Source organism: Ictalurus punctatus, chromosome 18 (genome assembly GCF_001660625.3).
Source record: "Ictalurus punctatus breed USDA103 chromosome 18, Coco_2.0, whole genome shotgun sequence".
Lineage (NCBI taxonomy): Eukaryota > Metazoa > Chordata > Actinopteri > Siluriformes > Ictaluridae > Ictalurus > Ictalurus punctatus.
Window position 1 is genome coordinate 10,356,564 of NC_030433.2, and position 27,031 is coordinate 10,383,594.

The window sequence follows — 27,031 nt, forward strand, 5'->3', positions numbered from 1 at the left end:
AGCTTAGTGAATGTGATGCCCCGGTAGGCTTCTTAGCAAGAGCAGTGTGTGTGTGTGTGTGTGTGTGTGTTTGTGTGTGTGTGTGTGTGTGTGTGTGTGTGTGTGTGTGTGTGTGTTCCTGCAGCTTGCCAGTCCTTGGTGTGCCTCCTAACTATAAATACCACACAGACATTTGGATTCCCTTCCTTTAGGAGTCCCCTGGTACATATTGTCAACTGCAGCCATGTTGTTGGGAATAAATATGGTAAATATTGAGTTAATAATAATAATATAATAATAATAATAAAGTTTATTTTTATATAGCGCCTTTAAAGCAGCTTCTCAAGACACTTTAAAGAATAAGAAAATATCAAGAAAATAAAAAACACAGATAAAAACACAAAACATGCAAAAACAAAAAACAGACTTGAATACAAAATGGAGTTGGCAGAATAAATGACATTCTCTCTCTCTCACTACCTGACTGTGCCTCCTATCAAGTGGATTAGGGCTCCATCAGAGAATGCTTGCCAGCTACCTGTTTACTCTTCTTTGACCACAGTCACGTTACTTTAGGTTATATATTTGGGTTTAATGTTAAACAAAAGATATTCATATGAGCACAGTTCCTCATGTCTCTGGTCAGATCAGGCACAGTTTGGGGCTGTTGGTCAATACTTTGAGTCAGAATTTCTTGAAGTTGAAATGCCTATTGCAAAACACATTTTAAAAATAGACAAGCATAGAGGAGCATATTACCGAACCTGAGACTAGTGATTCTTCTCTTTTCATGGATGGAAAGAATAAATATTTATGTGCCTCTTAGTTCTCATAGTTCTAGTTTGACATGGCAATTAATGCACAACAATTTATGGGCCTCACATCAAGATCTTAAATAATTAGCCATTGCCCAAGTTTTAACATTTATTTTGGCAATTAGGATGATTACTAGAGTGCCTTGATCTGGATATGTAAATTGCTATGTAAACAAGCCTGTGTGTGTGTGTGTGTGTGTGTGTGTGTGTGTGTGTGTGTGTGTGTGTGTGTGTGTGTGTGTGTGGTTGCGCACCTGACGAAAACAATGCAGCAAAATTAGGCAGGCTTAATTATTCCCTAATTGGAGCCCTTTGAATATTCAGAAGATGCCCTTTAAACACATGTACAAAATAAAAAACAACAAATAGACTATGTAAGGGTAACAAAACCATCATCAATTCAGAGTAACTATGGCCCTCATAGTCACTGGTACTCCCCAGCATCTTCTCCTCCATATGGAACCCAGGGAAGATCCACCTTCTCGGAAGTGTTTTCCTAAAGGACAGAGTCTTTAGAGAGATACAGATAAGAAAAGTGGTGGAGTAAGTAAGCATATTGTATCCTCAATCGTCCTGAAATCTTCAACTACAACCCCATTTGAAACATTGCGCTTCTTACTCTTCTATCCCAACCTGAGATTGACATGAGTGTAAGTGTAGATTTTTGAAATCTGAAAAACAGACTGCAATAAATGTTACAGCCACACAGAATTGTTTGGTAAAACTTCCATGGCCAATGTATCATTTGGTGATAAAGATCAATAACTAACATTTTGGCTTTTATGATTTACATTTTTTTTTTTTAAATAATTAAAAAACATCAAATTGTCACTTTTTTTTTTTTTTTTTTTTAACTAAATAATATCTGATGACCACAACATTCCTTTCATTGAGACTAGAAGGAAAGACTTTTGTCTTTATTTTTAGGAGTAGTGCAAATGAAAGTGCTTGACCAATGAATAATTAACGCAGTACATATGGTGGGCTAAAAAAAAAGCACTTCCCCTTGTTTTTTTGTTTGATTTATTTATTTGTTTGCATACTTTGTACTCTTGGCTTGGGGTGTTTTGTCTCTGTGTGTGTTTTAGTGGAATCAGTGTTTTAGTTGAAACATTACTTAAAAAGATTTCAGTAAAAACACCTGCATTTAATCTACAGTAGAGGCGTTATGCTGGAGGCCAGGAGCACAAACATAAAAATTATGCTGCATTGTATGAGTCAAAAGTGAACCCACAGAAACTCAGTTACATTCTTTATATATCTCTATCTTTATGCAGACTTAGTCTGAGAACATGGGTACTTTGTAAATGTCACAGGCTGAGGACTCTTCCTGCACATTGTAGGACGGAATAAAATAAATTGAAGTGTGCGCTATCAATTGCTGCAGCAAGATAAATCTGTCATTTAAATGGGACTTGCAATTAGGTGTGCAGGAGGCCAGGGCTTTAAGAGTATACCACTATTAACCTCTTTTCTGCTAACCCAGCCTTGGGATTTGTATTTCTTGCACAAGAAAGGCTGATGAATCAGTGTTAATTAAGGTTAAATAGAACTACAAATTGCATAATAGAGGGACATGGAAGGTAATATTATGACATTTAACCCCGTCATTAATACTGACATTTTCTAGACTTCTTTATTGAGGGTTAGAAAACACAGCTGAACATCAGATGAAGATATGTACAAGTGCACACTTGTGATCTTTAAATATTATTATGGTTGGACTAGTCACTTCGCAATCTCACTATTCACCTCACACATTTAGCTTTTCTCACCCAATCCCTCTCCTGCTTATTCTTTCCATCCTGCCCCACTCTTTCAGTCTCCCTCTGCGTCACACTCTCTCCACATGAGCTTGATCTGCTGGTCACCACTTTCAGGCTATAGCAAAAACTCAATCACACAACTTTAAAGCATTGGGAGAGGAGGGATACGAATTTTTCCCTCTACTCTTCTTCCTCTCCTCTGTTACTACTTTAATGCCCTTTTACTATAGTGAAAGAAAGGGGGAAATTTATAGTTGTAGGGACAGGTGGGAAGATGAACAATGGGCCAAATGAAGAGCAGGGTTCTGGCAGGGGGGCACACGGTGGCTTAGTGGTTAGCACGTTCACTCCAGGGTCCGGGGTTTGATTCTCGCCGGGGCCATGTGTGTGCGGAGTTTGCATGTTCTCCACATGCTGCGGGGGTTTCCTCCGGGTACTCAGGTTTCCTCCCCCAGTCCAAAGACATGCATGGTAGGCTGATTGGCTTGTCTAAAGTGTCCGTAGTGTATGAATGGGGTGTGAGTGTGCATGTGATTGTGCCCTGCGATGGACTGGCACCCTGTCCAGGGTGTACCCCGCCTTGTGCCCGATGCTCCCTGGGATTGGCTCCAGGTTCCCCCATGACCCTGAAGAAGGAGTAAGCTGGAGAAGATGGATGGATGGATGGATGGATTTATGGATGGTTCTGGCAGGGAAATCAATATGACCTGTGATACACTGCCATCACAATTCTCTCGCCTCTTGTCCTATTTGTCTTATCCGAGAAGGTGCATAGACCCCAGACAGATTAGCCCAAGTGAATCATGACTCCTCCATCTCCATTACCTGCTTTCTTTAAATTTTTGTGCTTCAATTCTCTGCTTTAACCCCTCTTCTCTGTCTCTACCATAGGGTTGGTGGAGGGGCTGGGGAAAATATTGTACTGTATAGGGAGAGTGTGTGTTATAGTAAAAGATTAGTAAAAGACTGTCCTATTGAGGTTTGCATACATGGGCACACAGTCACTCTGAAAATACACACTGCTTTGTTCACTGGTTTATCTTTCCTACTACTGATTTATGTTTTCACACATTACAGAAACCATGGAAAGAAATCACGCTGATCTCAATTGATTTATCGTCTTTCAGTGTTGTTTCCTTTTTAATAACAAATACTAAGAGGGTGTGCACAACTGTAAGTGGGTGTGAATAATATAAGACTGTACATGCTGGAGACTAAAATCATTATGAAATGCACACTAAATTTTACAGAATTTAAATGTTGTTACAGGTGTTACAGAATAAAACAAAAATGATCATAACCAAGAAATATAGTATAAACAAATGACCATAAATTAAATAAACAGGTTTAAATATACTGTAAGCAAACATTGTTTCCATAGTGAAGTAATTTGCATGTTATGGTCACATTTTTAGATTTTTTATAGATAGAATTCACCATTATAGATGAGTTTCAGTTAAACAGGTTTAGCATAACTTTTTTCCACACATTTTCCATGTACAAATGAGATAGATATACTTTATTGATCCAGAGGGAACTTTAAAATATATAGACTTCTTGTCTGTGGCAATTACTCATATTCTCAGATGTATAAGATTTATGTTGAAAATCAATGACATATTTAACCTTTTAACTCCTTAAACCACTTCTGTGTTTGTGTGTTTCTCTCAGATGAAGCTCAGATAACCTTGCCCCTATTGAAGTCAGGTTTTGAGAAGCTTCCTCTTGCTGCTCAGACTCTTTCTCCAGGCTTTCCTTCTCCGTTCCTCTTCACTGAAGGCCTCTCTTCTGTTGAGACATTGCTCACCAACATCCAGGTATGGCAGCTGTTTGTCTATGTGATGATTCATACCTGTGCAGTAGCTGTAGTACTGTTATCTTTACTGTGGTGTGTGTGTGTGTGTGTGTGTATATATATATACTGTATATTCTACGTAATTGTCCACATACTTTTTAACATAGTGTTAGGTGCAGCGGTCCACAACCATAACAATTTTTATAAGATCAATACAACTACACATACAGTACTTTCTAATAAATGAATAACAAAACATAAAATAGTTTTTGCTTTACACTGAAGTATTCTTTGGGACAATGGGACGATAGATCAGAATTTGCCATCAGAGGGGACTGTGTGTGTGTTTGTGTGCATGCACTCAACACCCACACCCACACACACACACAAACACACACACACACACACACACACATAAAACCACACCGATCAGCCATAAAATTAAAACCACTGACAGGTGAAGTGATTACTCATTACAAACTGATTACTCATTACAATGGGACCTTTGAAGGGGTTGGATATATTAGGTAGCAAGAGAACAGTCAGTTCTTGAAGTTGATGTGTTGGAAGCAGGAAAAATGGTCAAGCGTAAGGAGCTGAGCAACTTTGACAAGGGCCAAATTGTGATGGCTAGATGACTGGGTCAGAGCATCTCCAAAACGGCAAGTCATGTGGGGAGTTCTCGGTATGCAGTGGTTAATACCTACAAAAGTGGTCCAGTGAAGGACAACCTGTGAACTGGCGACAGGGTCAGTGATACACGTGGGGAGCTCAATTGATCTGATCCCACAGAAAAGCTACTGTAGCATAAATTGCTGAAAAATGTAATGCTGGCTATGATAGAAAGGTGTCAGAATACATAGTGCACCATAGATTGCTGCATACCAACAAATCAGTCAGAATGCCTATGCTGACCCCTGTATACCTCTGAAAGGGCCTACAATGGGCACGTGAGCATTAGAACTGGACCCTAGAGCAATGGAAGAAGGTGGCCTGGTCTGATGAATCACGTTTTCTTTTACATCATGTGGATGACCAGGTGTGACCTGGGGAAGAGATGGCACCAGGATGCACTATGGGAAAAAGGCAAGCTGGGTGCGGCAGTGTGATGCTCTGGGCAATGTTCTGCTGGAAACATTCATGTGGATGTTACTTTGACACGTACGACTTACCTAAACATTGTTGCAGACCAAGTACACCGCTTCATGGCAGCATTATTCCCTAATGGCAGTGGCCTGTTTCAGCAGGACAATGCTCCCTGCCACACTGCATATAAACTTTTAGGTTGTATTGGAGCATGCAATTTGAAATGCTTCCATCAACCTCCTTCCACCATATTAACAAGCCTACAGTCCACAGCAATGCATTGCCAAGCGGCCATGCATTATTTTATTTTTTTAATCGTTTTCTTTTGATCACAACTTTAATTTTCTTGTGATCTTGACATAACAACTATTTTATAATGTCAAGATTACAAGAAAACAATTTTTGTTATGTCAAGCTCATGAGAAAACAATAAATAAATAAATTAATAATGCATGATCACTTAGGGCTTCTGTAGCAATCCATTTAACTATCGCATTTGTTAGTTTTTTTTGTAGACTAATTCTGTGCTGCCTGCTCTTAGTCAGTGTGGTATGGCTCAGTCAGTCAGGCAGTGTTGACTGGATGTTGACTGTAGCAGCCGGGGTTGTGCTAACTGTAGAGCTTGCTAAAACATGCTTTGTGTTTAGGTTGTTTTTCAGGCTAGAACTGCTTTGATGGCATGCAAATTCCTTATTGCAAAAGGCTTTGGGCTTATCAGAGCTTCCAGTGCTTCTGGATGCATTTGGAATTTTAAATTTTCCTCCAGAGTTTGGTCATCAGCTTGCATCAGGCTCATCACTATGCAATTGCATTAATTTCCATACTTAATCGCACTAAAATAATGCGTTAAATCATCAGGTCTTACATATATGTATATATACATACACAGTGGGGGAAATAAGTATTGAACGTGTCAACATTTTTTCTTGTAAATATATTGCTAATGAGGTTATTCACATTTCCACAAGACATCAGTATTAACTCAAGAAATTTGCAAATATAAAGAATTCACAACATTATAGTCCATAAATCAAGTTATGTGTAATAAAGTGAGACAATGTCTATTGTAAAGCGCTATACAAATAAAATTTAAAGTGGCTTGACACAGGAAAAAAGTTAAGAAAAAGCAGTTCTCCAAGGCAAGGTAAGGCAAGGTAAGGCAAGGAACCAGCTGAAATCTGTAAGTAGTCAGAAGGTAATTATACCCCCTATCTATGCAAATTAATATCAGCTGGGTTAGTAAATTGATGGTCTATAAAATGGCTTTTTGTTATCAAGGTGTCACACGAGAAACATCTCATGATGGGTAAAAGCAAAGAGCTCTCCCAAGAGCTTTGCAACCTTACTGTTGTGAAACATATTGATGGAATTGGATATAGATGTATTTCAAAACTTCTGAATCTTCCAGTAAGCACCATTGGGGCCATTATCTGCAAGTGGAAGCAACATCACTCTGTCATGAACTGGCCAAACACAGGAGATGCTCACAAGATTTCTGACCAGGGAGTCAGAAGAATAGTCAGAAGAGTAGCTCAAGAGCCAAGCTACTTGGAAAGAGTTCCAGAAACACTTGAAGGCAGTACGTACCATCGTCACAGAGAAAACAATAGGCAATGCAGTCCACCGCCATGGCCTCTATGCACGCTCACCCTGCAAGACTCCATTACTAAAGAAAAGGCATGTTGAAGCTCGTTTAAAGTTTGCTACAACTCATTTGTACAAGCCTATGAAATATTGGGAGATTGTAATCTGGTCAGATGATAGCAAAATGTAACTTTTTGGTTGTCATACTACACACCATGTTTGGAGAAGAAATGGCACTATACCCTAAAAACACTATACCACCAGTGTGGTTTGGAGGTGGAAGCATCATAGTGTGGGACTGTTTTTCATCTCATGGTACTGACAGACTTCATATAATTGAAAGAACGATGAATGGAGCCCTTTACCGGAAGATTCTTCAGAAGAAGCTGCTGCCATCCACCAGGATGATGATGAGACGTGGGTGGACCTTCCAGCAGGACAATGATCCAAAGCATATTGCAAAGGAACTCTCAATTGGTTTCAGAGAAAATGATTAAGATGTTGGCCCAGTCAATCACCTGACTTGACTAAGTATTAAATAAATTTCACTTAGCATGTTCAATGCTTTTTTCCTGTGTCATTCCTCTTTATTAGAACGTAACGTCATTTATGGATTTTACTGCACATCTACAGTCCTCATGCCACCCTGCAGCAGGCCTATGGTATGTTCACGCAGGTGAGCAGGCACCCTAGTCATCTTTCTTCTGGTGTTTTTCAGAGTCAGTAGAAAGGTCTCTTTAGTTTAATTGTTATAGTTAATAATTGCTTATGGTTAACCCTTTCCATTAAAGATCGGTAAAGCTTATTTGGATTTTACTAAATTAACTTTGATATACAGCCTCCTGAAAAAGGGATGTTTCTTTTTTCTTCTTTTTTTTTGAGTATGTATGTATATATATATATATATATATATATATATATATATATATATATATATATATATATATATATATATATATTAGTTGAAAGTGGCATGTTAAACTTTACTGTGTATTAAAGCAATGTGCTTTGTGTGGAGCAGGGTCTGCTAAAGGTGGCAGTGGACAATGCTCGTGTGCAGGAAAAACAGGTGCAGCAGGAGAGGAAAGAGCTCAAGTTGGAGCTGTACAGAGAACGAGAAATGAGAGAGAGTCTGGAGAGGCAGCTCACTTCTGAGCTCCACAGCCGAGGTACATACAAACAAAAGATGTGTTTGTGTGTGTGTGTACTTTCTGTTATTCTCAACATGGGGAAGAAATGTCCAAATGTCTGAGAAATATAATTCACAATGTGTCTCATGTTTGAAGGGGTCATTCTATCTCAAGTGGTCCAATGCAGGTTGCTCGACCATTTTAAATTTTCTTAATTTTTTTTGTGATTACCTCTATTTATTGGCATTGCAAAACCACCAGGTTTTTTTTTATTATTATTATTTTACTTGGTTTAATTATGACGGCTATCTTTGTGTCATGGCACACAAATTTTGGTTTTGTAGCTGTTTACAGAAACCTGAATGTCTCAGCTCAGGGTAGTCCAAGTAGCTCCTTGGAACAAAAGCTGTTCTCTAGAGCACATTAAAGGTACATGGACATATATAAACAATTTAGCAGATTCTCCTTCACTTTTGAACATCTCTTGTGGGTTACCAGATATGAACCTGAAATTTTCACAGAAATAAATCCGCTATAGTAGCATTTTGCTGTAAAAATTGTGAGTTTAAAGTTTGAGGTTCTCTCGGCCAGACAGTGGACCTTGAGGGCCATATTTTAAGAACCAACCTGATCTATCATGTGGGTACAACTGTACAGTTGGTATACATGAATAGATTTTATCCAAATATTGAATTACAGTGTTCAGTTGGGTGTTTTACAAATGAACAGTGTCATAAACAGATCTCTGTTGTTTCTAGTGTGATAAAAGCAATAACTTCTGAGCTGTAGTCACTTATTATTTTTATTACAGGAGAAACACCACCACAGATCTGTTTATGACATCAATCATTTGTAAAACACCCAATTGAACACTGTGATTCAATATTTGGATCAAATCTGTTCAGGTATACCAACTGTATGCCTGTACCAACATATTAGATTAGGCTGGTTCTTCAAATCTTGCCCTCAAAGTCCAGTGTCCTGCAGAGTTTACCTCCAACCTCAAACACACAATTTTTACAGCAGACTGCTACTATAGAGGACTTATTTATATGAAAATTTCAGGTTCGTATCTAGTCCCCCACCAGAATATTCAGCCCAAAAGTGAGGGGTATTTTTTTTAATGGCACTTTTTTGTCCCCATAAAAAAATATGAGAAGTCTCAAACCTGAAATGTTCTGCATGCATACTATACTTACCTAGACACCCCCTAAAAGTTTTATATATAATTATATTAAATAAATAAATAAATAAATAAATAAATAAATAGACTCTAAAAGTGGAACTGTGAGCAATCTTGAGCATTCCATTTGGACTTAAATTCTAAGTCTAAGGAATACAATTGTGCAGTTTACTATAGAGTTGACTGACATATTTGTGCAAAGAAATTAAGCTGACTTGATAACAACTCCAACAATATGTACAAACACTACAATAATTTCATAGCCACGGCTGTTGCTGCCATGCAAAATATTCATATGCAGCTCTTAATGGTGCAGAAATTAAGGATTTGGTGAAGCAAATGCATGTAATTAGAGGTGTGAGGAAGAAGTGATGGTGGCAAAGGACAGAGATAGGTTGTGTGTGTGTGTGTGTGTGTGTGTGTGTGTGTGTGTGTGTGTCCTAGTAGGTGGGTCACTCAAAGGGTGTTTCAAAGAACTGTTAATTGCTGTGAAATAATGTGCGCACACACACACACACACACACACACACACACACACACACACACACACACACACACACACACACAAAATTACTTCTGCTTACATTTGTTCAACAAGAATTGTCACACACTGCATAAAGTTGATGGAGATGGTGTTAAATGTAGCTGTTCTTAGCATCTAAAAGCTGAATGAGCAGCCAGTTGCAGTTTAAGATTTTTCATCCATATGGTTGAACCCTCAGTTGTGAATTATTTTAAATAAATCAGGTCTTAAATATTATTATGATTATTCCAGTCAAAACAACTGGTATAAAAACTGAATATGTAGTCTCTTCATGTGTTTATTTTTTGTTCATTCCATTAATTTAATTTCTTCCTTAATTAACTACATTAAACTGTGCACATATTAAGAAGGCTAACAAACTGAGAATAGTGTTACTCTACAAGCTCCCACTGAAAGTTGTTGAGAACCCACTGGGCTCCACCGTGTCTCTGGTGATAATTGAGCATGTTCAACTTTACAGGTGTAAATTTGCAAATTGTGTGAGTTACTGAAAAGTGGCAAATGTAACAGCATAGCACATCTTCTTGCTAGTTCACACTTTATACCACTCACTCTCCCTCTTGCGTTCTCCCACTCCTCCTCAGCTACCATCCAGAAGCGTCTGAAGAAGGAGAAGAAGGTGAAGAGGAAACTGCAGGAGGCTCTGGATTTCGAGTCAAAGAGGAGAGAACAAGTGGAACAGGCCCTCAAACAAACTACCTCTCCAGAGAGCCTCTGCATGAGTCTCAATGGTGCGCATCTTTTCGCTGGTATCTCCATTTCTCCATTTCTCCAACTATTTCTTTCACTCCTACGGGAAAATTCTGTTTGCACCCCATTTGATTTTTTTTTGTCCTAGCAAGAAGAGACCTTTTGTCGCAGATGCTGACTTGCCATAGTTATTGCTTGTATTAGCTGGAGTCGCTGCATGCAGCATCATAGTTTAGATCAGAAGATGACAGTGGATTCATGGATGTATTGAAGCACAGATGACACAGAGTTTGTATATAGATACATTATTATCTCAAGATGGTGCTGTGCCAGTAACTGGCAGCCAGTTACAGCAGAGTTTTTTTTTCATACTTACATTAGGTATTTCTAATTACCTACTGTGTGAATTTTTATAAATCCCTTCAGGATTAATAAAGTTATCTATCTCTCTATCTATCTATACTGGCAGTATCTCACTATTATCCCACTGTTAAGTGTGGGCCTTATTCAGAGTTTCGTTATACACATGGAGTGCTGAATTAATTCCAAAATTACACACATTGGTATTCAGACCTCAGACATAACAACAGACATGGTTGGTTTAAACTTCTGCACTGAAGCATATTCCATGAAGATGCAGACACAGAGTCGTACAGACATGCTAACTTGCTGTCCTCTACATAGCTAACAGCACAATGTATATATCTTTGGTGCCTCACGTCAAACAGCCTTTAGGCAAATGCTCATTGGTTAAGGTGGGGAGGTGTGTCTCTTCTTCCGGAGGTTGTATCAAGAGTTTACTTTACACTTAAAGGTTCAGATTACTAAGCACACTGCTTGTAGCCAACTAATGTATGTAATATTTAATGTGCTTTAATGTTATATGATGTTAGTTAGAATATTAGATTTCTACTCTTTACACAGAAGACCAGTTAGTACAATAGACTAATCTTGGTTTGTCCACTTAATCATATTGAACTTAGTGGAAAGTTTTCTTTCTGTTCTGGCTCACTATATGAGACTTAAGGTTTGTTTTTTACTATTTTTACTGGACTAATTGTCCAAATAAATTGTGAACATTATCTGGCCAAGATGGCTGTGTTACGTTCATCCTGTTCAAAATAGATGATGATTGACTGCCATATAGAACTTTAAATCCAAATATAGCTGCAAGCAGTGATGAAATGCCCAAGCACTATGGTACCATCGCCACCCTGTGCGTGACTGAAAACAATCCATAATGAAGCAAGTGCTGTAGAGTAATTTGTTTTGTGCTGATGTGTTAGATTAAGCCCAGGTCTAAGGCTTTACAGCCGCTTCCATGTACAAACATACAGCTCATATTTGGTGACATAATGCTTGAAGAACCTAAGTGATATATGTTGTTATCATTATTAGCCATTAATTAATTGTAGTGAAGTAATGTGTAGTAGGCACATGCATTTTAGGGGGTGCAACATAGCTCTGTTTATGTGCCTTTCTCCTAGTTTTTTATTTGATTTGAATTACAATGTAACCGCTATGCAAAGATTAAGTGTAATTATAATCGCATTTAAGCAGGTAAATATAAGAGGACTATTGCAAAGTCTGTTGTATGTGCCAGACTTCCTGTTGCCAGCTGGTGGCTCTATAACTGTGACCCACAATAGCCACATCTATGTGATCAGCCCCATGACCAAACATACAACACCAATTTGATTTAAATCAGACAATTCACTTATTGTCTGAACTCTTCCTGTTTCCCTTTTTTGTCATTAATTTAATCCCTCGCCATGGCCACACCAATCGAGCCATCAAAAATCCATTTGCAAATCTTCAGTGCCATGGCATAAAGTTGACCAGATTTGGTGAAAATTGTTTGAATACCTTTGGAGGAGTATTTAAAAATTCAGAGCCCGTAATTTTCAAAAAATCCACATTAAATCCAAAATGACCTAGTTCCTGTTGGGCAGCGCTAACACTATACCAACAGTACCCTAACCCTAACCATGCCCATGTCTTAGCTTTTGCCTATGGCTAACCGCCAACAACTCTGACATGTGTGCCAACTTTCATGAAATTTTAAGCATGCTAAGAGCCTTAAAACCCCCGAATATACAAAGAAAAGAGTATTAAAATTTGATGCGTTACCACGGCAACACTATTTAAGATATCATCATTTTAAATTAGCTTTGTGTCGATGTTATACTCACCAAGTTTAAAGCGATTTGGGTAAATATAAGAAGACTATTTAAAGGCTGTTTTAAGTGACACACTTATTATACTGCTGTAAGTTGGTCATGCTATGACCATGACTCACAAAAGCCACATCCATGTGATCAACCCTGTGATCAAACATCAAGTTTGATCTAAATCACTCAATGCATGCAGAAGAGATGAGACACTTCCTGTTTCCCTTTTTCGACCATAAATTTATTGCCTTGCCATGGCAAAACCGTAGGAGATTTTTTTAAAAATCCCTTCGCAATTTAGCATCTTCAATTTCTTGACATAAGTTGACCAAGTTTGGTGACAATCATGTGAATCCCCTAGGAGGAGTATTTAAAAGTTCACTGCATGCACTTTTGACGAAATCCAAAATGGCCGACTTTCTGTTATGCAGTGCCAAAGTTGTTTGGGTTGATGAGAACAATATGTGTACTAAGTTTCGTACATATATGTACAAGTATGTACGATATGTGCACCAGGTTTTTGCACTGTGTGAAAGGGGGTGCTGCAGAGCCCCCCACCATGCCCATGTGCTACCTTTTACACGGGCCTAATGGCTGACGTCTCTGATATGCGTGCTGAATTTCACACACCATGTGCCGAGTTTTTGAACATGTTAAGAGCTCCAAAAGCCCCAAAACCTTTGGAAAAAAGAATACTTTGGAAAACAATAGGGCCCTGTGCACTTTTGGTGCTTGGGCCCTAAGATATCTATGACTTTGAAGATATATTCATTCATTTATCTTCAGGAACTGCTTCATCCTGGTCAAGGTTGTAACAGATACTTAGCCCATCATGGGAACACTGGGTGTGAGGCTAGATTAACCCCTAGATGGGATGCCAGTCCACCTTGGGGGGTAAAGTCCTGAGAAATGTTATATAATTATCTCATATTTCTGAAACCCAAATGCGTATAGCAAAAACAAAAGAATTGGCCTTGCTGTTTCAATACTTTCAGTGGGGAGTGTATTTACACGTCCTTCAGTACAGGAGTGTCTTCTGAAAATATCTGAGCAATCCAGTGGACTTTAGAAAGCACAAAACAATAGTATTAATAAAAGAAGACACTGAAACATTTTCTCTGCAGTAAAATTCTTACATCCCATCAGAGATAAATGCTAACTGCTTTGCAAGCTAAATGTTTTACAAGATAAATGCAGTTCTGTTGATGGTAGTAAGGCAATAGTCTTGTAAAATTGTGATGCAGTATGTAGTTTATTCTAATGGCAGTATGTCGGTTCTTAAAACACTTTGATGATGAATAACAACTGATATTTAATAAATTAATATGGTCCTCAAAGTATTATAATCACTTTTCAGAAATGCTGTACAATTAGCTTTAATTTACAGTTCTCAAAAGTTAATCAAAGTTATAGTTTTTAAAAGTGAATTCTTGGACCCTATTTGAGAGTCCTCACTTCCTGGTGCTTTGCTGATTTGTTTCTAGAACTATATGCTCTGTTGCCATTCCATTCTCATTTGAGTGAGCTCTCTTTTCCTTTAATATTTCAAATCCATTGTTCCACTCTCTCAACCATTTTTCCTGCTCTATTTCTATTTCTCTTCCCTCTTCTCTTCCTCATATTTCCTTATCAATGCTGATATTGGTGTTTCCATATTAGCCTCAACTATTAGTGATACATTAGCATCCTAATGCTAGAGGAGGAAACAGAGGCAGATGCTTATCATAAATGTGCAAACATTAAACCATTAAAAGAGGTAAACTGTTTTACTAATTACTTGTTGCATTTGATTTTACTTGTTTAATCTTACCAGAAGCAGAATGTGAACAGGGAAATATTTGAAAGTGTAAGTGTATTTGTACATCTGTAAGTGATTTTCAGAGTGTGTGGATAATTATTCACCATACAAATTCATTAAGAGGAATATGCCTTTCATCTTCATCTGAGAGCTTGGGGTAAAATGGGCCCTGTACTGAGAGCATCTGCTGTTTCATCACATACACTATATGGTCAAAAGTATATGGACACCTGACCATCACACCTGTCCTAAATATAGACAATAAATCCCTGATGTGTAACTGAAAATAGAGTTTGTTCAGTATTTGGCAGTTTGTAGTGAAATTCTGTTGTAACAAAAAACATGATAAGCAACTGAGCATTAATGTTTTTTATTGAAAACATTTAGTTAATGTTTTTTAACAGAAGACCACCCAAATGTTTTTTTTTTTTTTTTAATCATAAGTGATTACAACTGATATTTAAATGTGTGCTCTGATTTGTTGCTTGGTTGTGTGATTGGTTGAACAATTATCAACTTCTGACAATGTGTTGTGATTGGTTGGTTTCAGAAGCAGTCATACCAGAGGTGAAACCTGAGCTTAATGGCAATCAGCAGGACTCAGCCATGCAAGGTAAAATGGGCTGGATATTTGTGTACTTGTATGTATTTGTGCAATGTGTGCGAGTCAGTACAGTTTGTACTAGATTCATGCACAAGAATGTGCACAGCAGTGATGCAGAGGTTCTGTTCTGGTATTTCATTCTTATGAGCTTAAAATGGCAACAATGCAAAATTGACACTTCTGATATATTTGCTTGGATGTGGTCATACAATACATATAAAATATTCATATTGACACTTTGACAATAGTAATAAATGGATTCATCTTACTTTTTTTAAACAACAATAGCACTGCAGGTAAATAATAAATACTATTTGTTGGGTGGGGTATATTCCTCGTATTTACCAGGATAGCACATGAGCAAAATTATAGGAACAGATAAGTCTTGAAGTAAATTTCTCCCTTCAGTCTCCACTTCAGGAGGTGAAATGCACACTCAATTCAGTTAAGGTCTGGTGATTGACTTGGCCAGTCTAAAACCTTCCACTTTTTCCACTGATTAAGTCATTTATTGAGTTGGCAGTGTGTTTTGGATAATTTTCTAGCTACATTATAAAGTTCCTCATGATTAACTTGGATGCATTTCTCTGTAAATTGGAAGACAAAATGTTTGCGTAAACTTCTGAATTCAATCTGCCTCTATCATCATGAGTTACATCATCAATAAAGATATTAATATTCCAGCCATGTTAAGATTGAAACTATAAGAACATTTAAGAATTTACTGAGCTTATTAATCAGGGATTAAGGTCTCTTCAGTCTGTAAAGACTGCAGGCTTTGTACCAAGCCTTTGGTAAAAGTGCCTTCAAATGCAAAGTGTCTATGTATTAGGACATAGACACTCCTACCACCCTGCCACATTTATCCATTATGTCTAGCAAAAATCTAATTAGGTTGAGTGTGCTGTCCAAACCGTCCCCCCTTACAACTCTCCTGCATTTCCCCACCCCACCTCACCACATTTATCCATTACACCCAGCAAATATCTAATTAGCTCACGCTTCACTCCCAAGTCGGACTTCACAGTTTTGCAAGCTTAGCACTGACAACTGATTTCATTAGGTTTGATTGTCCTTGCAGAGAGCCCACACAGCAAGCTAAAAGCTTTCTACGCTTCCTCAGGTTCCAGGCCAGTGTTGGCCCATTACGCCAACCTGTGCCTTTTCTAATTAATCAAGACAAGTGGCTCTAACAGCAAACTGCTGAACACAAAAGGTGTCCACCTTACAAGCCGATTAAGAGAAGTGCAATGTGGCAGAGGTAGCTAGATGGGGTGAAGGGAAAAACTGAGAACAAAAAGTAATTAAAAAGGTGGACCAGGAGTGCTGAGGGCATATTGAGACAGACTGTGTCTTCTGATGCCACCATCACAAGCTCAGACTATGTGGGAAAGTGCTGTCTTGCATCTCCAACTCTGGTAATGATGCAAAACTGTGCTCAAAACTACGAATGACCTTCTCTGGCTAAGTTTGCAACCCACCAATTGGGAGCATAGGATAAGTATGGGATGAAAAATTACGTTGTACCATAACAGGGTAGTGTGGATTAGAAGCAGAAAGGAGATGTAGTTGCTAGGGAGAAGCCAATACAAAATATGGGGTCAATGGGTGTGGAGGTTGTTTCAAAACAGGAGTGCCCTCTCTCCCTCAATCAAATCTATTTATGTGGCTCAAACTATCCTAATTTTGTCCTTGTGGATCATCCACATTTTTTCCCCCCAATTTATAAACATTCCAGAGCCAGATAAGAGGTTGCAGAATTTTTCTTATTTAAAGTAAGTAAAGAAACTGATGCAAGTAGTGCAGTGTTTCTATTCATTTGTCTCTTAACAAACACAAGCTAAGATATGCAGGATTGGGTTGTAACAGCGTAACATATTCAGAATTCAAAAATGAAGAAACTGTATTCAGCCCTCATTACATTTTGAAACATGTACATTCAAATTACAGTTACAAAAACAAAACAAATTTTGTTAGAATAGTTTTAGAATACATCTCTCCTTATGTCCACAAAAAGGCAGAGATGAAAGAACAAATTTTCAATTTACAAAACACCATTTTCTGAGCATCGTACAATGGCCAACCAAGGTTGCTCAGGCTAAAAACACTAAAGCCAAAATGCCGTCCATACATTTGGCAAGGAAAAATGGTGAATAAGTAGAAGATTCAGATTAATCAAAGTAGAAGTAATATGTCAATGTTTGGTGTCCTGTAATTCTAGCTGTAATTCTAGTGTAGTTAGTGGTTGTTTATAGCTATTTCTTCAATGTGATAATGTGTGCAATGTGTGTGCATATATTTATGTATGTGTGCCTGTTCACTGAGTAGGCCTATCAGATTACCATTATCCTACAATAGAACTAAGTCAAGTAAAATGTGGGAAAAGAGGTTAATTTGTCTACACTGCTTTGAGCAATTCTCTAACGAAGTGATTTTTCAGTTGTGAACCCTGACTACATAAAACTTTGAAGCCAGCAGAACTTGACACAGAATAATGTGGTTAATAGGTTAGACATATTTATAAAATGGACATGCAATTGGTGCATCTGCGAGTGTGTGTTTGTGTGTGTGTGTGTGTGTGTGTGTGTGTGTGTGTGTGTGTGTGTGTTAGGGAAGGAAGTATAGTGAGTCCAATTGTCATAGAGTCCTGATGCTGCACACACACACAAAAAAAGAATTCATAAATAATAGACGTCACACATTTACTTTCAGTTGGGAGCTCCCCATGCTTCAAGCATCTTCCCGTGCACCTGAACAGAACATACATTGATTACTTTATAGATTTTGTTAACCAATCCAAGGTGTTTACATTTATTAGAAAATACTTAATGTATGTAAATGTTAAGGGATTGCCTGGTGTTTTATCTGTATATAATGAAAAAGTAACAAACTCATTACTTCTACCAACCAAAAACTTTGATCAATAAGAAGCAAAATAAGACAAAAAGATTACCTAACACACATTGTAATTCTTTTAACTATGCCTTTAAAATGTGTATTCTAAATGTAATGCAAATAAGTTATTATTTTTAAGTAGTGTAAATGAATACATTACTGTTTACATTTAAGATAGAGTATTGAATATTCAGCCATGGATACTTCATGTAAGTATTCAGCCCACCCCTGAAGATATGACAAATTTGCTAATTTATGGATTTATAATGTTCATCTACTTAAAGTGAGCTGTAACTTGTTTGTCTATTAGCAGGTTGAGTTGACAGACATCTTGTCTTGCAACAAGTCCAACAATAGCTTTGATTTGGATCTAGTTTAAGAAAAAAAAAAAACGGATAAAAAAATAATAAAATAAAAAAACAAGATCATGTAAATTCAGTTAAATCAGTAATCCATGTACGAAAGGTGTGACCACCTGGTATGACCCAACAGGAATCCCCTCATTCACCACTAGGTGCTGCATTTCAGTTGTTGTCATATGACTCAATTAAGTTAATTTCACAGCATGATGAAAACACATCTTTGATGTTTTCATATGAGCATCTCGATACTGGCAGGCCTCAGTTTGGCACTGGTACCCTGTGAAAGGCATACAGTTGAGGTCAAATGTTACAACCAAATATACACCTAGGCATTCCTCCTAACAGAACTGGTGTAACTCAGACAGGTTTCGGGGCTTTCTTGCTCTGACACACTTTTTCATTTCAGTCCACAAATGTTATGAGATTCAAGTCAGGGCTTTGTGATGGCCACACCAATACTCTCACTTTGTTGTCTTTAAGCCATTTTGTTGCAATTTTGGACATGCTTTTCACTGTCCTGCTGGAAGACCTAGTTGTGACCAAGTTTTAACTTTCTGGCTGATGTCTTGAGGTGTTTCGTCAGTATTTCTAGATGATCCTCCTTCCCCACGATGCAATCTATTTTCTTATCTGCACCAGTCCCTTTTCCATCAAAACACTCCCACAACATGATACTGCCTCTCTCTCATGCGTCACAGCATTCTTGCATGTTGTTCTTTAGATTAAAATCCTCACATCTTACATAGTGCTGATCATTATGGCTAAACAGTTACATTTTTTATCCATCTGACTGGAGAACACTCCTCCAAAACTATTTTTTCATCCTAGTGATCACCTGCTAACTTCAGTCAGGCCTTTTAATGGCAGTCTTTGAGTGCATGCTTTCTCACTTTTTTGTGCCTCCTTACTGAATGATGTAGTATCTGTGTGCCCTCCACCTATATTGACACCCTTGGTAAATATGAGCAAAGAAGGCTGTGAAAAATTGTCTTTATTGTTTAACCTTTTGATCTTTTGTTTAAAAAAAATCATAAAAATACTCTGCTCTCATGAATATCAAGCAATTGCAAACAAACACAGGTTTATCCCCAAAAAATCTTTGATAATTGATATTGGTGTGCTACAATTATTGGCACCATTTTACTCAATACCTTGTGCTACCTGTCCTGCTGGAAGATCCAACTACGGCCCATTTTAAGCTTTCTAGCAGAGGCAGTCAGGATTTCATTTAATATCTGTTGATATTTGATAGAGTCCACGATACCATGTATCCTAACAAAATGCCTTCTGGCAGAAAAACAGCCCCAAAACATTAAAGAGCCACCACCATATTTAATCGTGGACATGAGGTACTTTTCCATATGGCTACCTCTCTGTGTGTGCCAAAACCACCTCTGGTGTTTATTGCCAAAAAGCTCTATTTTGGTTTCATCTGACCATAAAACAGATCCCATTTGAAGTAGTGTATGGCACATTAAAGATACTTGAGATTGTTTTTGGATGAGAGTAGAGGCTTTTTTCTTGAAACCCTTCCAAACAACTTGTGGTGATGTAGTTGACTTCAGATTGTAGTTTTGGAGATTTTCTGACCCCAAGAAGCAACTAACTTCTGCAATTCTCCAGCTGTGATCCTTGGAGATTTTTTGGCCACTCAAACCATCCTCTTCACAGTGCATTTAGACAATATTGACACACGTCCTCTTCCAGGTTGATTTTATAACATTTTCAGTTGATTGGAACTTAATTATTGCCTTGTTGATGGAAATGGTCATTTTCAGTGCTGTTGCTATATTCTTATAGCCACTTCCCATTTTGTAAAGCTCAACAACATTTTGCCGTCCATCACAGCTATATTCCTTGGTCTTACCCACTGTGATGAATGACTTAGGGAATTTGGCCTGTGTGTTACCTTATATTTACAGTGAGGGAAAGAAGTATTTGATCCCCTGCTGATTTTGTACGTTTGCCCACTGACAAAGAAATGATCAGTCTATAATTTTAATGGTGGGTTTATTTGAACAGTGAGAGACAGGATAACAACAAGAAAATCCAGAAAAACGCATGTCAAAAATGTTATAAATTGATTTGCATTTTAATGAGGGAAATATGTATTTGACCCCTCTGCAAAACATGACTTAGTACTTGGTGGCAAAACCCTTGTTGGAAATCACAGAGGTCAGACGTTTCTTGTAGTTGGCCACCAGGTTTGCACACATCTCAGGAGGGATTTTGTCCCACTCCTCTTTGCAGATCTTCTCCAAGTCATTAAGGTTTCGAGGCTGACGTTTGGCAACTCGAACCTTCAGCTCCCTCCACAGATTTTCTATGGGATTAAGGTCTGGAGACTGGCTAGGCCACTCCAGGACCTTAATGTGCTTCTTCTTGAGCCACTCCTTTGTTGCCTTGGCCATGTGTTTTGGGTCATTGTCATGCTGGAATACCCATCCATGACCCATTTTCAATGCCCTTAAATACAGCCACAGTATTTAATTTGAAGCAGCCTTTATTTTGTCATATATACATTACAGCACAGTGAAATTCTTTTCTTCACATATCCCAGTGTGGTGGGTTCGCAGCAGCAACAGGGAGAGCACAGAAACACAGAGGTGACTGGAGGGGAATTTGTGCCAGGTTTATTAAACTATTCACAAAAAAATACTAAAAATAGAAAAGGGGAAGCATGCAGGAGCATTGTGAAGCGAGTGCAGGAAGTGCTGATGGCAGCTGGTGATCCCTGGTCCCAGCTAAGACTGGTCGTGAGGAGAGAGTTGTAAAGCATCACAGCAGGGGCTCCGAAAGAGGAAAACATTCATGGAGAGAGCAGCCAAGTAGCGTGGTCATCTTTATTGGCGCAGTCCTCGGGAAACATTTCACAAAAGACACAAAATTAGCAGTTTTTAGACTGATATCGCTATTATCCTCTTCCTCTGTCTCTGTGATGGTAGAGAGCCACCGCTGCAATCAGTGGTTTGGACCGCCCCTCTGATCCTGTCCAAACCACTACGCATGCTGAAAGGGAACATTCTTTTCAGCATCCCAGCAGCAGTCATTTGAGGAGCAATCTTCTCTGGGGCGCATACCCCCACTCCGATGTCACATTAACACCCCCCCAGCTCTGAGCCTACCGCAAACCCCTCTTTGGGAGTATGGCCCAGTGTTGCTTTTGGGCTCCTGGGGCCAAGTGTTGTGGCTGTGCGAAGAAGTACTAACTTTGGCCACCGCTTCATAGTTGGCGATTCCTGTGTGTACTGCCACCTGACCGCTGCCACCCACAGCTTGCTTGGCGATGCTGTTGGCATTCTGCGCTTCCACCTTGTTCCTCATATCAGCCGGGTCGGAGTCATAAATCTCCTCCTTATTCTGCAAAGGAGAAGATTTTATTGCATGTATTGCATGGATTCAGACCCAGTTCTCTGTGTTCCCTCTTTTCTGCTGTACTCCAGACCAGTAATCCCCAGAAAGACACTGGGGTTAAATAATCTATGAACAATAAATTAAAATGTTCATAAAAATGCTACCTCTGATGTCTCTCTTCCTTCTCTGGGGATCTTGGTTAGTACATGAGTAGTTTTTACCTTTTTTGGGGATACCTGCTCAGTTTTGTGCCCTCCTCCTGTGTCTCTTATCTCTATAAAGGACATCCTGATGGAGGTTTGTTTCAGGAGGTTCATCAAAGGTTGTACTACTCATGTCCTTCATATCTTGGGGAAATGCTCCTTTCTTTGTACATTTACCTGTAGCCTCCGTGGAACTTTGCTCCACAGCCATTAAGAGCAGGAAATCATTCGCGGCCTCTGCCACTGCACTTCCTGAGGTCCTCGGGGCTCCCCTCAGACACGTTTCAGACTCTCCAAGGGTGGGTTCTCCATGTGGTGGGCTCAGATGGCCAACAGCGGCTTCCCCGCATGAGCAGTGGATAGGGATTCCGGGAGGAGGGAGCTTGTGGCATCCTGGGCTGCACCATGCATGGGGTGCCTACAGCCGGTCATCCCGTCTCCGGACAGTTGCTGTTCCGGTCGGCGAGGTGGAGAACTTCGGGGACGGGTGAAGCTTCTTGCTAGCTGGCTCCCCCGCTGAGTTCCAGGGGTCTCCAGGCTCCTTTATGGGTCTCCAGCTGTTTTGCAGAGTCAGCGGACTCCATAATTACCAGTTGTCATTACCTCTTCGTACAGTCCTGGCACAAGGATAACCGTCTGCTCCCTTTTCGGCTGTTCCTTTTTCCAGGCAGCTGGCTCCAGCAGGAGACAGACGGGAACAGCAGTGGCTCTGGTGAGTTTACTCTCCCAATACATTCGCAGCTCTATGTCCTTGTTTCTGGTGGGGTTAGTGTCTGTACTCAAAGGCCACATTCTCCACCAGTGTAGCAGGTTTGCAGCAGCAATGGGCAGAGCACAGACACACAGAGGCAACTGGAATGGAATTAGTGGCGGGTTTATTAAACTATTAAAAATACTAAAATTACAAAAGGGGACACGTACAGGAGCATTGTGAAGGGAGTGCAGGGAGTGCTGATGGCGGCTGGTGATCCCTTGTCCCAACTGAGACTGGTTTCAAGGAGAGAGCCATTTATTAGAAAGATATTGCCCACCTTACTGCTCCCTGTGTGCCCTTTTATCCTCTTCCTCTGTCTCTGTGATGGTAGAGAGCTGCTGCTGCAATCAGTGCCCACCAGCCATACATGGTTTGGACCACTCCACCCTTCAGCCACGTGCTGATCATGTCCAAACCACTAGGGGTGCTGAAAGGGAACTTCTTCTCTGGGGCTCATACCTCTGGTCCGAGATCACACCCAGCTTTTTAGGAAGCAGGGGTTAGAGCGCAAGGTCAGCCATGATATGGCATGATACGGTTAAGGGCCTTGCTCAAGAGCCCAACAGGGGTAGTGCTGGGGCTTCAATCTTGACCTTCCGATCAGTAACCAGTAACAATGGTCTTAACCATTGTCCTAATTATGACAGTTGACCAAGCTTCGAAAAATCATTACATATATTTCTTCCAGACTGTTTAAAGAGATAGACAACTTGTTGTATGAAAACTTTTTACCTACAGTATTGTCTCTAATCATTTGTTTTAAATTTAACTTTTATCTGAACAAAGGAGATGCCCTAATTGACTTTTAAAAAGAACTGTTTGGTAACATGAAATTAGTGAAAAATTGAGATTTAATGTCTTTAGTCTAGGTGTATGTGAACTTTTCCCCTGAATTGTAATATGAAATTCATGTGTGTGTGATCCGTAGATGAATAGAAGGTGTCTGGATATAGTGGGAAATGTACATTTGTTTACAATATTCAGTACATCTTGCTCAATGGCACAAGTACATTGAATATGTAAATGTTAATGAATGGTTTTATATTGATCTGGGGTTTCAATATCTTGTGTTAAATTACTCATTCCCCAAATTGTGAATGCTGAGACAGTAATTTTAAGATACTCCATAGGAGGGAAATTAGGAAGGAATTTTTTTTTTAAATATAACATTTATCATTTACTTTATATCCCATAAATACCCGCACAGAAATAATCTAACATGCTTTTCATTTTCTTTCTGTGTGTCACAGAGAATAGACCATACTCCAAACCTCCCATTATGTTCTGAGATGGATGAGAAACTCCTTTTTATGTCCCTCCCCACCAGTAGATGGCTTCCTCACTCCATTTCTGATCTTTTTGACACTGACGTTGGAGTTTTCATAGAGGCAAGTGCTGAAGTTGATGACCACCGATCACCCAAACCTGTGTACAGGACTTGAGTGAGTGTGTGTATAATGGGGTCCAGTGCAAATGTGCTGTACCTAAGAAGTGGGGCTTGTTGGTAAGCTCCCAATGCATCACAACAATTTGTAAAAATGTTTATATAAATATATATATATATATATATATATATATATATATATATATATATATATATATATATATATATATTTATCTCTGTTTTTCAAGAACTTTTATGTCCTACCCTGTTTGGAACTTTTCTCCTGGATAAAGGTAAACTTTGCACTCAGTTGTTTATGTCCCCGTGAAGCACTCATCAGCGTCTTCCTCTGTGCTTACTGTTCTCTGGACACATTTCCCATTTTGTTGCTTTCAGTTGACCCAATGTACAGCAGTGGTTCTGGACAATAAAAGCAAACAACCATGGATAACATGACAGTTGCATTCAAAACCAGCAAATTTCTCCTGTGAACTGTCAATATTTGTTGCTTCATCTTTGCCTCTTTTTAAAAATATATATATATATTGTACTCTTGTTTAGGAACTGTAGAAACATCACCTTTTCCTTCTCAATGTTTATCATATTGTTTTTTTTTTTGTTGTTTTGATTGTAGTTTAAATCAACATTTCGAATAGATATTCGAGAGGTGATGTGAAAACATTTTTTGTATTTCTGACTTTGCCCTTCTCTCAATAGTCTCTATTGCTCCTGGATGAGATAAAAAGTGGAAGAAAAAAAAAAAAATTCTATAAACACAGAATTAATGTAATTCCCCTTCTGTTTTTTACCTTTGTTTAAATATAATTGTTAAAATGCTTTAGCATTTACTATTCCATTGTCATTATGAGGTGGATACATTTTTAATAGTGAAAGAAAACAAACAGTTGTTTTTTAAAAAAAAACATTATGCGCATCTGATGCAAGCATGCTTGTAGATACATCACTGATGACAAATGGCACTGTTTAAAGATGAAAAGCTGCCTCTTCTAATCTATTTTTTGAAAGTTTCTGGGGAAACCTAGATTCTAGTTATGATACAGGCAGCTCTTCATGATGTTACAAAATGATGACATAACCACAAATCACAGCCTTGCTCATAACATGACAAATAAAACATCCCTATGGACATTATCTTAATAGATTTGGGGGTTTGCTTTGGGGTTAATAAATTTGAATTTGGAGACTTTTCCCCCTCACTGCAGTTCCTTTTTTTTTTTTTTTTTTTTACACTTACACATTTGAGTGAACTGGCATACAAACAAAGTTACTTCATGTTCATATTTACACATGTGTACAGTACGGTAGTCATTTGTTTGCATTTTTCATCTGGGAAGGAAGTTGGCATCAGAGTGCAGGTTCGGCCATGGTACACCACTCCTGGAACAACCACTGCCCAAAAATTTCTAAAATCTTCACACTTATTCAAACTGTCAGTGGGCCTTTTTTGTATCAAGCTGTTTACAAACAGATTTATTCCTAAACCTTTCATAGACACATGTACACATGAAATGTTGTATTCATGAACATTTCTGGGGAAAAAAAGACATTTGTATTATACTTGTGCACCTGAGCACATGTATGCATGGATTACTGCACTTTTATATATGCATTATACTGTCATGTTTAACATGGAATGTATACAAATAAAGTGAAAAAGGAAAAAAGGAAAAATATAAAACTTACAATAACCTAATTGCATAGGTGTGCACACACCTAAAGTAATACTTTGTTGAAGCACCTTTTGATTTTATTACACCACTCTTTGGGTAAGAGTCTTTCAGCATGGTACATCTTGACTTGGCAATATTTTCCACTCTTTCTTGCAAAAACCTTCTAGAGCCATCAATTTGAAAGGGCATCTCCTATGCACAGCTCGTTTCAGGTCACCCCATAGATTTTTATTTGGAGTCAGGTCTTGGCTCTGGCTAGGTCATTCAAAAATATTTATCTTCTTTTGTTAAGCCATTGCTTTGTTGATTTCGATGTATGCTTTGGATCACGGACATGCTGAAAGGTGAAATTCCTTTTTATATTCAGCTTACTAGCAGACATTGTAGCAACTCAGTGTTGCAAGAGGCAGAGCACAGACACACAGGAAACCAGGATGACCAAAAACTGGGTGTTTATTTAGTGGCTTGAGGTGGATTGGGACAGGAGTGGGGTTTTTTGGGTTGGCCATCAGCCCTGCCTTCTGAAGCTCGCTTAGTACCTCCCTGAGATGGAATAGGTGGTCCAACCAGGTGATGGAGTGGATTACCATGTCATCCAGTTATGCAGTTGCGTATTGGTGGTGGAGCCGTAAGACGATATCCATCAGTCCTTGGAATGATGTGGGTGCTCCATGAAGGCCAAAGGGGAGAACCCTGTACTGCCAGTGGCCACTGGCAGTGCTGAAAGCTGTTTTGGCTTTAGTGTGTCTGGGGCTAGTGCGACTTGCCAGTAACCCTTGGTGAGATCGAGGGTGGAGATGGACCGGGCTCTCCATAAGGTTTCCATTCGAGGCAGGGGGTAGCTGTCAAATTCTGATATTGCATTGAGCCTCCTGAAGTCATTGCCAGCTTCCATCAGGCTTTGACACAACTACAATGGGGCTGGACGAGGGACTAGAAGATTCTTCAATGATCCCATCCTGTAGCATTTGTCCCACTTCCTCCTTGATAACCTGATGGCAGGTCTCCAGGACACAGTAGGGCCGCTGTCTTGCCACCATTCCCTGGGGTGTTTTGATCTCATGGTGGATCAGATATGTCAACTCTCTCCAGCCTGGGCTTCACTGGAACGATTTTGCGCTGGTTGGAATCCTATCTCTCTGACAGATCCTTCAAGGTATCATGGAGGGGAGGTATTTCTGAAACAGCAACTCACAACTGGCGTTCCACAGGGGTCAGTTCAGGGTCCACTCCTCTTTTCTAT

The 27,031-nt window shown here is 39.1% G+C and overlaps 1 protein-coding gene across 2 annotated transcripts in view; it reads left to right on the forward strand.

The window, feature by feature from the left end:
* Positions 1-24,265, forward strand: part of dacha (dachshund a) — a 221,794-nt gene extending 197,529 nt beyond the window's left edge. For both annotated transcript variants that reach the window (XM_053687874.1, XM_017493457.3), the window contains exons 8-12: positions 4,232-4,377; positions 8,047-8,194; positions 10,467-10,613; positions 15,092-15,154; positions 23,964-24,265. In XM_053687874.1, coding sequence (XP_053543849.1) covers positions 4,232-4,377; positions 8,047-8,194; positions 10,467-10,613; positions 15,092-15,154; positions 23,964-24,001 — 542 coding nt within the window. In that variant the 3' untranslated portion in view covers positions 24,002-24,265. The remainder of the gene's footprint in view (positions 1-4,231; positions 4,378-8,046; positions 8,195-10,466; positions 10,614-15,091; positions 15,155-23,963) is intronic.
* Positions 24,266-27,031: the final 2,766 nt, after the last annotated feature.